We start from the raw sequence: 14476 nt of genomic DNA, 5'->3' as shown, positions 1-14476 counted from the left end.
AGCTGTTTGCAAATAGTTTTTTATGGAGAATTAGGTATAAGAATAGGAAAATAACTAAACTTTACTTTGGGTAATAAATAAGACTCTAGTTTACTACAACCCTAATCTATTCTTATTAAAAATTATAAAAATGAGGGGCGCCTGGGTGGCTCAATTGGTTAAGCCTCTGACTTCGGCTCAGGTCATAATGTCACAGTTGGTGAGTTCGAGCCCTGCATCCATCTCTGTGCTGACAGGTCAGAGCCTGGAGCCTGCTCTGGATTCTGTGTCTCCCTCTCTCCCTCTGTCCCTCCCCCATTCATGCTCTGTCTCTCTTTCTCTCAAAAATAAGTAAACATTAAAAAAATATAAATTATAAGCATGAGAAATTCATATTAAATTCACAGTAAAAGTCAGTATGAATAATATTGTTTAAGTTTGCAAGTTTATAAAAGCTATACTTGAAAAAAGTGAATCATGTTTTATAAAAGTATTTCATAGCTATAGGATGTTAAATGTATGGAGATAGAGTGGCTCGGTTGTGAGTATTTTTTGGTTTGATCATTTGTCATTTGATTCTTTCACAGAAAATTTGATGAAATATACAATTTTTAAAAATAAAAGATTCCTAACTGTAATTACCCAGCTGTCTATAACATAAAAGAATGCCACTAGAGATGGAGAATAATAGTAAAAATTAGATAATCTCCCATAAAATTAAGAAAAACTCCGCGCAACCTAGTCAGGAAACATTCACAATGCAAACGAAAATGAATGTACAAATTAATGCTGAAAATTATTCATGGGTTTACATGTACCAACACCCTTCATTTCACAGGTGAAAGAACCAAAGTCCAGAGCCTTACAGGGTTGATTTGATTTGATTTTAACAAATATTTCCCTAACACCTGCTTTGAATTAGGCCCTAGGCCAGATGCAGCATTATTATAAGCAACTTAGTCGAATAATAAGAAAATCATCCTCTTCCCATCATACAAATCATATAAATGCAATCTCTCATACAAATGGAAATCCTCAAAGAAATATTTTCTCGAGATTTAACAAAGAGTTAGTATTCCCGAAAACCTACTTGAATGGCGTTTTTGTTTTACAAAACAATAATTTTTTAAAGGGTCCATTATGTTACCCCAAATCCCATATAAGGAATCCTAAATAATTATTTAAATTCAGCTCCAAGAAATACATATGCAATTACATTATATTCCCATTCAAATGGCTAAGCCTTCTTTTCTAAGAAAATGAGAAGTACAGAACCCAAATGATCAAGAAAATAAGCCTGAGAGAGGTGAGAGACTGCTTGGGGTCACCTGACTGTGACAAAGCCAAGGTCAGTGCCTGCTGCCTGCTGCTTCATCCAAAACCCTTTATGCTATCACCTGCTGCCTCTTGAGGAATCTAAACTGAGAACAAAGTACATAGGGTGGTAAGGTCATTGTGCTGGAAAGAATCCCTAGGGTTCAAACACTTGCTAATGAATTCTAAATGACAGACAGAATTGTTCCATCCCACAATTTACATTTTCTGTCATAACTCAGCCAAGGAATATTTTAAATTGAGTATTTCTACAATTATTTAGATTGGAAGGTAGACTATTCCACAGCATTCCTACATTAAGTATAAAGCCTTTCTTCGAACTAATAAACGCTCCTTCACCCAAACTCTCAGATCTTCTTGTCAGCTAGGAAGGCGAAACTGGGAGTCTCTCTGATTTACCCAAGAAGACTAGTTATTTATTGGCTCTGAATCATTGTCAGAACACTAATGGAAAGTCTCAATTAATATCCAAACCTCATTCATACAAATTTGGAAAAGACTTCCAAAGGTTTAGTTTTATTTTAAGTTACTGCTAAGAAAGAAAGAAAGAAAGAAAGAAAGAAAGAAAGAAAGAGAGAAAAAAAGAAAAAAGAAAGAAAGAAAGAAAGAAAGAAAGAAAAAGATTTAAGAAAGAGAACAAAAATAAGAGTTGAACTATGAAGATTTCTCCTGAATCTTTCTTAGAAAAAGGATGTGATAATCTCATTTCTATCTAATCAAACATAAGTGTATCCTGCACAAACATTAAGGAGGTTAAATTGGTTGGATTCCTGGTCACATGACTGGCCTCGGCACTTGCTGAAGTCTTGATATCTGTAGGTTATAACTTTAAGGTTGTTGTTTGAAAGAAATCCTCTCATCTCTTTTGCAATGCTGGTGGGAATGCAAACTGGTGCAGTCACTCTGGAAAATAGCATGGAGTTTCCTCAAAAAGTTAAAAATAGAACTACCGTATGACCCAGCAATTGATGGGTATATATCTAAAGGATACAGGTGTGATGTTTTGAAGGGGCACATGTACCCCAATGTTTATAGCAACAATCGACAATAGCCAAAGTATGGAAAGAGCCCAAATGCCCATTGACAGATGAATGGATAAAGAAGATGTGGTATATATATATATATATATATATATATATATATATATATATATATATCTAGATAGATAGATAGATAGATATACACAATGGAGTATTACTCAGCAGTCAAAAAGAATGAAATCTTGCCATTTGCAACAATATGGATGGAACTAGAGGGTATTATGTATGCTAAGCAAAGTAAGTCAGTCAGAAAAAGACAAATATCATATGACTTCACTCATATGTGGAATTTAAGATACAAAACAAAGGAACATAAGGGAAGGGAAGCAAAAATAATATAAAAACGGGGGGAGGGCAAAGCATAAGAGACTCTTAAATACAGAGAACAAACTGAGGGTTGCTGGAAGGGCTGTGGAGGGGGGGTGAGCCAAATGGCCAAGGGGCATTAAGGAAGACACTTGTTGGGATGAGCACTGGGTGTTATACATAGGGGATGAATCACTGGAATCTACTCCTGAAACCATTATTGCACTATATGCTAACTAACTTGGATGTAAATTAAAAATTAATTAATTAAAAAACAAATACATAAATAAATAAACATAAAAAAGAAAGAAATTCTCTCTTCCTACTCTCCATAATTCACTTTCAAGCATGAGATGTTTGGAAATTCTATTAATTCATGGTGTTATTTTTATTATATCATTTATCACATCTTACCTGATTCCATTCTTTTTTATTTCATGCCCATAAATTCGAATTTCCTCTTGGTCTGAAAAGAACAAGCTGATTGACCGATAACAGTAATACACTGAACCATGGCACTTAGGGCTATTATGAACCTTAAAAGAGAAAAAAAAAAAAAAGAAAAGAAAGCATAGGAACCAGCAACAGATATGTAGGCCTTCATTCGAGTCACCAAAGCCACAATGCCTGTCTACAGTTCTACAGCACCATTAGTCCTATGACACTTCACAAAATTACAACTACATTTAGGATTTCCAAGAGAAAGATTTACCACAGAAATTGGACAGCAAAATTAACTCCATAGAGTACACATTAATTCAGCATATTTTTTAAATGATCTGACTCTTTACATGTTGAGTGTCAATATTCTAAAGATACATGGTATGTACTGGAATAAAATTAGGTCTAGGAAGAGGACAGTAGAGCACCACAAAAACACACATTTGTATTTTACATGTCCATGTCATGTTAAAGAATCATGAAATGGAGCTCTACACAATGGAACACTTACAGATTGCAAAAAAGTGACTATAACCTCTGTAAAATAAAATTGCTCTAAAAATAAAATAATATTTTAGGGAAGACAAATATTATTTCCCAAACCTTGATGGGAAAATTAGTTTATGAGGAAAGAAAGAAAGAGAAAAAGAAAGAAAGAAAGAAAGAAAGAAAGAAAGAAAGAAGAAAGAAAGAGAAAGAAAGAAAGAAAGAAAGAAAGAAAGAAAGAAAGAAAGAAAGAAAAGAAAGGAAGAAAGAAAGAAAGAAAGAAAGAAAGAAAGAAAGAAAGAGGGAGGAAGGGAAAGAGCGAGTGAGGAAGGAAGGAAGGAAGGAAGGAAGGAAGGAAGGAAGGAAGGAAGGAAGGAAAAAAGAAGGAAAGAAAAAAACAAGGAAGAAAAGAAAACAAGAAAGAAAATAAAAGCAAAGAGAAGAAAAGGAAGGAGAGGAATGTTAGAATGTCTTACCCCATTCCAATGTTAATTTCAAACATTCAAAAAGCAAAGTATAAAAATCTGACCACATTGAGAAGAAATTTATGGAGATAGAGAATTTGAAATTAAAAAAAAAATTAGGGGGCACCTGGGTGGCTCAGTCAGTTAAACGTTCTACTCTTGGTTTCAGCTTGGGTCATGATCTAATAGTTCATGAGTTTGAGCCCCATGTTGGACTCTGCAAAGACAGTGCAGAGCCAGCTTGGGATCCTCCCTCTCTCCCTTTCTCTTTGCCCCTTTCCTGCTCACATCCTATCTCTCAAAATAAATAAATCAACTTAAAAAAACATTATTGATTGGAACATAGAAAATGTAGCAAACAAAAAATGGGGTAAATGCTAACTCTATACAAATGTACAAAGAATAGAAATTAAATAATAACTTACTGGGCTCAAGTCTAAACAATATTTATATGAATTCATAAAGGTATAATATGTAAATGACAATAATGTAAAAACCACATATCATTTAACCTAAGATGGTGATACAACCCCATTAAGAGGAGGGAAGGAAAGTGTATGTGTGTCTGTGAGTGTGTGTGTGTGTGTGCGTGTGTGTGTGCGTTAGGGGCAGGAAGGGTGATGTAACAAAGATGATTCCATCTTCCATAGTCAGAAATGAATGAGTAAAGCCTAACTTGAAAGCTAAAGAAATAATGGCATATTTTGGCATGTAAGATAAAAGCCTGAAGAAACAGCTTAAAGAGCTAGAGAAATTGCCTTTGGGGAGCCAGATTTTAGCTAGGGTTGGGAATGAAGGCAAACAGGGGCTACAGTTTTGCTTCACTGCCTTAGATGAATTTTTTAGACTGTATACATGTATTATTTTTATAAAAGTAAAATTAAATTTAAAAAGAAAAAGAAAAGGATTGGGAATATGAAAAAGGATATATGCATAAAGATGTTTATCAATTTATCTATTAAAATACTGAAAAAAATTTGAAAACCTAAATTTCTAAAACAGGGCATAAGTAAATAATTTGAGTATTCCACAAATTGAAACAAATACAGCTAAAAAAAATGGGTTTTAAGAATACTTGACGTGGAAGAAAGTTCTTCACATAATATCAGGTGAAAATCTAGGACAGAAAATTATACATAGTATGATTTCAAGATTATAAATGTGTTTAAAAGTCACAGAAAAAAGTGTAGAAGAAAATATATGAAGCCATTAGCAATGGTAACTCTTACTGATATTTCTATTTTTTTAGACTTCTCTGAAATTTTCAAGTTCTCTCCAAGAGAAGTGAACTACTTCTATAATCAGGGAAAGGATGACATTTAAAGCAAATGGATTTGTTGACCTGAAAATTTTCCACCATCCAAGACAGAGCCAAGTAGAAACAATATTAACTCTGGGAGCACAGTTTAGCACTGTGTGTTATTAACAAAGGACAGAGTATCTAGTTGACACTTTATTCTTCAAAGGAGTGAGACTCTGGACAAGAACATTTCAATGAGGGAGTCAGAAGGTGTTTAAGTGATAAACCCAGAGAAAGAGTGGAGGAGTAACAGACAATAAGTGACTGAAAATAGGAGCCCTGTAAATACCGAAGATGCATGCCACTAACTTCCCTATCTAAGGAGACATGGGAATTTTTTATCTTTAAGCCCGGTAAGTTAACTTTCAATAGACTTCATTTCCTTTCTGGGTCACAAGGATTTGTTGTTCTTAAAAAGCTTCAGGGCCTACTTTTTAATATTTGCATCACCTAGGAGAGGAGGAAAATTTTGGCAACTCTAATGTAAGTTAGAAGGGAAAAGGGAAGCAGGAATTGAAACAAATAATGCCTATGAAGAGTTTTAGCTTTTGAACAGGATAGCACAGCAGTTTTCTGACTGTGTTTTGAGATAGCTGGAAATACAGGGGAAGATGGTGAGGCAGGGAAAGAGGTCCCTGACTTTATTGGTTCAACTAAAACCCCTCTGCAGCTTGTATTTTTTTTTAATTTTTATTTACTTTTGGGAAAGAGAGAGTGTGCACATGCAGGGGAGGGGCAAAGACAGAGGGAAACACAGAATATAAAGCAGGCTCCAGGCTCTGAACTGTCAGCACAGAACCTGACTTGGGGCTTGAACTCACAAACCATGAGATTATGACCTGAGCCAAAGTCAGATGCTTAACTGACTGAGCCCCCAGGTGCCCCATGCTTGAATTTCTCTTAAGAATTCTTCCAAATCAGAGCACTTGGGGGGTTCAGTCATTTAAGCATCTGACTCTTGATTTTGGCTCAGGTCTTGATCTCACGGTCGTGAGATCAAGCCCCGCATCAAGCTCAGCACGGAACGTGGAGCCTGCTTGGGATTCTCTCTTTCCCTCTCTCTCTGCTCCTCTTCCACTTGTGCTATCTCTCTCTCTCACTCTCTCTCTTTCTTTCAAAATAAATAAACAAAGTTATAAAAAATAGAATTTTTCTGAATCAAGAGTTCTTCAACTAAGCACTAACTCTCTGAGCTCAATCCTGTAGTATGAATCTACCTAGTAATTAGCTGCCTGCCTCCATGCCTCGAGCCTGTGCTTATGTGCTCTGTTTCCTGAATGCCCATCTCGGGCTCATACCAAAGGGCACCTTTGAGAAACATTAATCCAGGTGTACCTCACACTGGAAGTGTCAGGAAGGAAATGTGTATGAGCAATTTGGTTGGTGCCCAAACCCACTCCCTCTTCAAAACATTCACATCAAATCTGAAGAATAAGGACATTAACTGGAGTTGATATAATTTGACATCTGTGATACAGACATTCTGCATTGCCTGCAATTCTCTCCCACCTGGATCCAAACCCTTCTTCTCCCAGTCCAAGGCTCCATCTCAATAGAATATACCCAATTTAGCTACATATTTAGTCCATTCCAGTAAGAACCAATCCCTCTCCTTCCCCAGTCAGAGCCCTAAGTATGCATGCTATGATTATTATACATTTTCCATCATTTGTCCTGTACTTTAAAAATACAGACTTGCCAGAAAAAAAATCTTTAAGTTAATTATGTCCTAGGATCACCTACCCATACAGTGTACCGAGGCTCCAAATTACCACAGTCCTTTGCAAAGATGTAAGAACAGTTTCCTGGGAAATAATAGTAAATGCCATCAAAGGTTTCAAAGTGGTACTGTCCCCAGGTTTTGCAAATCCCATCTCTGCCATTGCCCATATTCGGCACTGAAAAGAAATAGGATCATATTCAGTAGAATAAAATAAATTACACCCTGTTTCTGGCAGGATTCAGTTATGGTAGGTGACTCTAATTTTCAGTAAAATAAATATTTCCCTTTGGCAGTCAGTACCACAGAAAAAAATAACTAACATAAAATTATGAGTTGCTCGCAAAACTGTTAAACTCTCCTGAAGGAAAACATGGTCTCCAAGCTGTTTTGAAGAAAGGATTTATGTTAGAAAATTCCTTAACTTTTGCTTTTAAAGGAAGACTCTGGAAGAAGAGAAGAGTGGGGAAAATGATACAGTAAAAGAAGGTAACAGTGATAAAACAAATATAATGCCTCAGAAAAGAAAGAAATGTCCCCATTGAGTGCCCTAAAAATTTGCATGAACAGCATTAGAGTATTCCAGACTCTGCAATTTTTAAAAAAATATATCTTAATACTGTCCACAGAGAAAAATAACCACTGGCAAAAGAAAAATCATGTTTATATGTCTGAGACCTAGGGATGGGGAGCATTAGTCATCTAAAGTATGCTGGAACTTAGGAATCCATGACCTCAGACTGACCAAATTTTAAGCAACTATCATCTTAAATTGTACAACTTCATCTTCACTGTTCTCATGTCTTCCTCCCTTTGTCCCCTTGTGGATAATCCTCTATTCTATTTTGATTTTCTAGACCCTTCCCTCTAGAATAATATGGAAGTCAATGACCTTTACAGAGCACTCAGTGTATAACATTTTAACACATGCTACAGGGAACATAGAGATAAGGCACAATCATTGTGCCTTTTCTTTGTAATTTTACCTAAATTTATTAGCCTTGGCCAACTTTGGCCTTTACAGGAAAATAACACAGAGTGATTCATTACTCAGACTTCTCTAACAGTATGCCTTGCCTCTGTTGCATATTTTCATAGAATCTTATACTTTCTTTTATAGCATGTGGTACAAGTATAATTAATGTGTATCCATTGTGCATCAGTCCCTTCCTCTAGACTGTAACCTCCAGGAGGGCAGAAACATGTCTATATTGCTCACTATTGTAGCCCCAGGGCCAGGCCTGGGATTTAATAGACATTCCATAAATACTCATTAAACAAATTAATATCTATCATTGTTGATGTCGGACCTTATCCTAGACACTGTGGATAAAAATATTTTTTAAAAACCCTCTGCCTTTGAAGAGCTCTCAAAATTGTTTCTATTTTATGTACAGAATGTCCAGTTAATTCAAAGTCAAAAAGAATGAGGGCTCCAAGTAACAAATCTGATTTATAAAGCAACAGAGAAATGAATAAGAACATAGTTTAATGGATTAATATAATGTAAAGTGGAAAAAAGGCTGGAGGAAGTTGTAGAGATCAGTGAGAAAGGAAAGTGGACATACCTATTTTCTTTTACATTGTTTCTAAATTATAGGAATGAATTATGGACACTCTAGTTAGTACATAATATGATTGTCCCAATCCCCAGTGGCTGAACACTTACATAGCAAATTAACCTTAAAGTTCCCCTCGACTTGTAATTCCCTCAAGCATCCCTGAAACTTACCAATCTGGCACCGTGTCCCAAGTGCCTGAAATATTTGACAGTCACATGTACCAGTCTTAGAACAGAAAGCTCCATTAAGACATTCATGAGGACAAGAACCTGACAGGCAAAAAAAAATAAGTTATCTTCTGGCGTGCCTCAGTTCTTATAAACATAAAATGTCAAGATTTAGCTTGGACTAACTGTAACCATTATTAATTCAAACAGAACCCTGGGCCTCTTGCCTTGATGGGCTAAAGAATTAAGCCTGTCAAGTCTCTATCTAGTTCATTTCATTATGTGTGCTGTGAAACAAGAAAGACAGGATTTCACATCTCAAACCACCCTGAGAGCAAAGGTTAGCTTCCTTCAAGCAATTGAAAGGTCAAGTTCCCATGTAAGGAATCCCTGTCCCAGATGATGAGAACCAGAAATGCACAAACTGCAGATGATTCTGTTGACGGAGTTTGGCCCTGGCTGCACGTCCAATGGTCTCCATCTCCAGGAGCAAGTGTATTAAAGAATAGCGTCCATCATTAGCTCGAGGGATCAGGTGAAGCATAAAAAACTCAAATGGAAGCTCCCATTTTTGAAGAGAAGAATTAAATATTTCATCCAAAGTGTGTGTATTAATTAATCTTCAGGCTCCATTACAAATAATATATTCTTCCTGACTCATACTTAACTTTAATGGGTATAAACCAAAGTCATGGCCGGCCTTCACCAAAAATGCTCTTTTTCATGGAAAGAAAAATTGCCCCAAAGGATTATGCTGAAAAGAGGAAGCAAGAAACTATGAGCTACTGGGTATGTTTTTAAAATGCAAATGAATCACAGTGAAAATTTTTCCTCTAAAAAGGAGAGAGGACAAGGAGTAATTAGCAAATTTCAAGCAGGAAGAATTTAAGTAACACATCAAGAGAACGAGAAGACATCTCTGAGTCACCATAAAGAAGTACTAAAGATTGAGCCTTTCAGGAATATGTTAAGGTCATGGAAGGCAGTTAACGAACTGTGATGAATTGACCACCATTCTGACAAAGTCAAGAATAAGAAAATCCTATTATTATTCTACTTTTAAGATCCATCAATTTAAAGTCTTTTTACATTTAAAGACCTACAATTCTCTCTCCAACTCTTAACTGAGGGAAAATGAGCTGTTTCCATTTGATTTTGATTGATCCACTGATCAAGGTAAAGTCATGTTTTCACAAATTTAAATGCAGTTTTTTCCCTATAAATTTTATCTTAGAACACAATCTTAACATTTTTACAATAAATAAATATCAAATAAATAAATAAATAAATAAATATCTAGACAAACAAATGTATCTCCTTCAGAAATTTATTTACAACCCTGTTTATTCTCCTGGCTAGCCAAAACTAGCCAGGAATAGTTGCTATTTTAAATAAAAGGAAAAGTTGGAATTCAATTTCAAACTATCATCAGCATTATGCTTAATGGAAATGGGAAGTGGGTAAGCCAGAATAAAGATGTCAGGGAATCAAGGAACAAGTAAATGACTCACAAAGAAATTTGCTGATACCCAGTGATATCTTTCCTGATCACATAGCTATCAGCTTCGTCTAATTGTTTAACCCTGCTAATTTACAAAAATAATTCAAATTTCTACATAAAGTGAACTTAACTATTACTATTATTACCACCTTGGCTCAGTTTCCTTCATGCATTAAATGGTAATAGTTAATTCAATGTATTTCTCAAAGGGGTCTTTTAAGAAAGCAAACAGAAAAATGTAGGCATGACACCAACCTTTTATTTTGCTCTCACCCCAATTAATAGCTTCATGGAAGAAATATCTTGGAGATGTTGCTTCAAACTTGGAGAGAAAGAAATAAGAAATCAAAATAGTTAAATTATTTAATTTGAGTCAAACAAGCAAATTAGAAACTCTGGGGAAATAGTTACAGATACAGCAATTATAAAGTGCTAACTCTGTGTCCTTGACTTATGGAGGCATCTCGATGAGGCAGAAAGGGCTCCTCGGATTGTGGTTAGAGGATGTGACTTCAAGCTTTGGTTTTGCCTCTTACCTGACTTGGGTAAGTCTTTCTCCTCTTTGAACTCAGTTCTTCTCCTGCCTCCCTCTCCTCTTTGGAAAAGAGCCTGAGTGGAGTCTAATCTTTGCATTAACTGACTGCTTTGCCTACAGAAGTAACTCTTCTCTGATATTTCCAAGTGCAGATCGATCTGGAGAAAATGCATGCGGCTGATGGACCAACAGACGAGGACCTGCAGAGCCATTTGTGAAGACACCATCCACAGAAGCTTCTGCTTTGGCACTGTGTGTCACCCTCCATCTCCAAAGAACTGACACTTTGAAGTTCATAGGCCATTTAAGTATATCTTTTTATAGACCCCCAGCCACTTTAAGGTAATGGTTAAGAGTATGAATTATGGAATCAGACAGACCTGGATTAGAGTCTTGATTTTGCCATTACATAGATATAGGAAAGTTTCCTAAGTTCTTAAAAAAAAAAATGTTTCTTAACCTCTTCGTGTCTTCTTTTACTTGTCTGTAAAATGGGAATAATGGTATCTACTTAATTGTGCCGTTATGACAATAGATTAAAATGATGTATGTAAAAATTCCACCATAGTGCCTCACACATAGACACCTAGCAATAAAGAGATTTATATTTATTTAAGAAACCCAGATAAAACCTTAAGATTTTTGGAGGTCAATATAGCTTATAAGCAAATAATTGTGGTTTACTAGGCCTAATCTCTCAAGGGTTTTTATTCAAAGTCAGTGATAGTTTAGTGTATGGTCTGAGGCAATGTCCTTTCCAATAGCATTTCTACATTTACCAGAAGAACACATGCTCCCAAAATTTTCCACATAACTGTCAAATTGAATACTAGATGTTGTTAGAAAAACTGGAAAGGTTGACGGACAAGAAGAAAGTGGGAAGAGGGAATGTGACTTCAGGTACAAAGTCCTACCTCAACAGATCCTGGTCTCCTTCCTACATGCAGTTTTATTTTGGCATTTTCCAGTGAAGTCTTGTTCTTTTAATACCCACACCTGCCCCATTCCAGGAAAGAGGACTCCCACACTCTTTCTCACACTTCAACACTCCTTTCTAAACTCCTTGAGCCACACTATGCCTCCAATTCCATTATTTCCTGTTCTCATTCTTCCCTGGTTTTATCCTCACTGCTCAATCTCCCCATTTTGCCATTGCCTCTGTCTTCACACTAAGTTAAATTTACAATAGTCTGTGACTTTGATTCCCCCAAGACAGCAAGTTTTTATTCTCTCTGCAGCCGTAATGTTTCCAACTGTCCGCATCTAACATAGCCACCAATGTTCCTGGGCACCAAAATCTTCTTACTTCAGCTCCAGTGAATTATCTCTGATGCTCGCTAACATTGTCTACTGGTTTCAACTCTGACTCATACAGGCTTATAACCTTGAACAAATTATTTGAAAAAAAATTTTTTTTAATGTTTATTTACTATTGAGAGAGCGAGAGAGTGTGTGTGAGTGGAGGAGGGGCAGAGAGAGAGGGAAACACAGAATCTGAAGCAGGCTCCAGGCTCTGAGCTGTCAGCACAGAGCCCAACATGGGGCGCAAACTCAAGGACCGTGAGATCATGACCTGAGCCCAAGTCAGATGCTTAACCAACTGAGCCACCCAGAAGCCGCTTGAACAAATTATTTAACCTCCTCATCCTCAGTTTCCCAATCTATAAAATGGAATAAGAGTAGAATTGTATTAAATGCAATGAATAAGGAAAGCACAAAGAGCAGTCAGTGCCAGGCATAGAACAAGGGTTGTAAACAAGTTACCGATTTTTATTACTAGGCAAAAACTGAATGCACCAGACAAGAAAGATCAAGCCTTTTTTTTTTCTCCATATCCTTTCACTTAACTAGGGTATATATACTCCATGGAAACTACAAGTGCTTAGCACACTGGCCTCCTCATTATGGAAGCATCCTAATTACCACACATTCCCTGCATCACACTACATTTCACCAGTGCTAAGACAAGACACATACATATCTTTTACCTTTTTAACTAACCTGAACTCAGAATGGAATCTTACACTTACAATGGAGAGCATTTTATTTTTAAGTCATATAAATAATGGCAAATAATTGATGGTGTCAGATTCAATGAATAAGTTACACAGAAATGACTTCTTTTTAAAATTTTTTTAATGTTTATTTATTTCTGAGATAGAGACAGAGCATGAGTGGGGAGAGGCAGAGAGAAGGGGAGACACAGAATCCGAAGCAGTCTCCAGGCTCTGAGCTGTCAGCACAGAGCCCGACGCAGGGCTCGAACTCACGAACTGTGAGATCATGACCTGAACTGAAGTTGTACTCTTAACTGACTGAGCCACCCAGGTGCCCCAGAAATGACTTCTTTATAGTCTTACCTTCATTAGAATTAAGAATCTAGGCAATAGGCACTGCTATTCATTTCATGTCTCTAGCGTGGTCCCTGGTATGTCATCAAAAAATAACAATGAAACTGAAAAGAAGCATAATTCAAATGGGAATGATCTGCCTCCCCAGCTTTGTTTAGAACTATGACTATAAAAGATTTTGGGGGAGCCTGGGTGGCTCAGTCAGTTGAACGTCCAACTCTTGATTTCAGCTCAGGTCATGATCTCACTGTTTGTGCTGGCAGCATGGAGCCTGCTTGGGATTCTCTCTCATCCTCTCTGACAGGGACCACCACCAAGACTGAGCCCCCAAACCCCTCCTTTCTACACTCTGGGATTTTCTCCCTTCCTGGTCCCACTTTTCTCTCTCCCTTACTTGTGTACTTCCCAAATAAATTGGCTGTACCTAAGTCTCTCAGCACCTGCTTTCAGGAGAAAATTTCTGAAACGTAAGGCAAGTGCAAAAGAAGTCCAGGCAGTGGGTGCATACGTTCACATAACTGATACAAGATGATAGCCCATTCTTCCTCCTTGCTGATAACATCCCCACAGGAGGATGGGAAGCACAGAGAAACAGAGGTTTGTGTCTACCCTTTCTTTGCTCATCCTTCATCTCATTGCCAACATATTTCTGAATCCTTACTCTCGCAGGTATCTATCCATCGATGCTCTGTCTTCCTAGAGCAGAAGTTATGAATCAGTGGGCAAGACTGGACTTATGACGGATGAAATTTCATGCAGCGCATGATGATGACCTCACTGCCTTTCTTCAGCATTTCTTCTTTTAAAACCTGTTCAGATGTTAAACAGGTTCTCTCTAAATGGGAAACCAACACAAGTAAGTGTGCTCCTCACTTATTAACCACAGGTAACTCCTTTGGGGTAAACTATACAAATTCTAAAAATACCTAAATGGACAATAGTATAACCCTATGCACAGGTCACTTCATGGGACAACTTTGGGGTCTATTTCACAGATTTTTGAAACTAGTAGGTTCACCAACATGCATTTTTTTCTCAAAATGGATTTTCTACTGAGTCATGCTGATGTCTTCCTGTGGTTTACATGGTCAACTGACAAACATGTAGTTAAATTTCTCAGAGAAACATCATTTTAACCACTTCACATGATGCATAAGTATTTAAGTACACAAAACACTCTTTTTAAGGGGGAAAAAAGTGTTTCCATTCCAAAGACAATCTTTTGCCCATCTCACTACAAAAAAAAAAAAAGATTTCTGAATAAGAGTAAATTAGTTCTTTCCTCTAAA

At 36.7% G+C, this 14476-nt stretch overlaps 1 protein-coding gene across 1 annotated transcript in view; it reads right to left on the bottom strand.

Annotated features, from left to right (window-relative positions):
- OTOGL (otogelin like) overlaps window positions 1-14476 on the bottom strand; it is a 141375-nt gene that overhangs the window by 123633 nt on the left and 3266 nt on the right. Inside the window, exons 4-7 of the mRNA XM_027071177.2 lie at window positions 10557-10623; window positions 8804-8902; window positions 7095-7249; window positions 3075-3196 (exon numbers count right to left, since the gene is read on the bottom strand). Coding sequence (XP_026926978.2) covers window positions 3075-3196; window positions 7095-7249; window positions 8804-8902; window positions 10557-10623 — 443 coding nt within the window. The remainder of the gene's footprint in view (window positions 1-3074; window positions 3197-7094; window positions 7250-8803; window positions 8903-10556; window positions 10624-14476) is intronic.

This window comes from Acinonyx jubatus, chromosome B4 (assembly GCF_027475565.1).
Source record: "Acinonyx jubatus isolate Ajub_Pintada_27869175 chromosome B4, VMU_Ajub_asm_v1.0, whole genome shotgun sequence".
Lineage (NCBI taxonomy): Eukaryota > Metazoa > Chordata > Mammalia > Carnivora > Felidae > Acinonyx > Acinonyx jubatus.
This window is presented reverse-complemented; position numbering and strand designations above follow the sequence as displayed.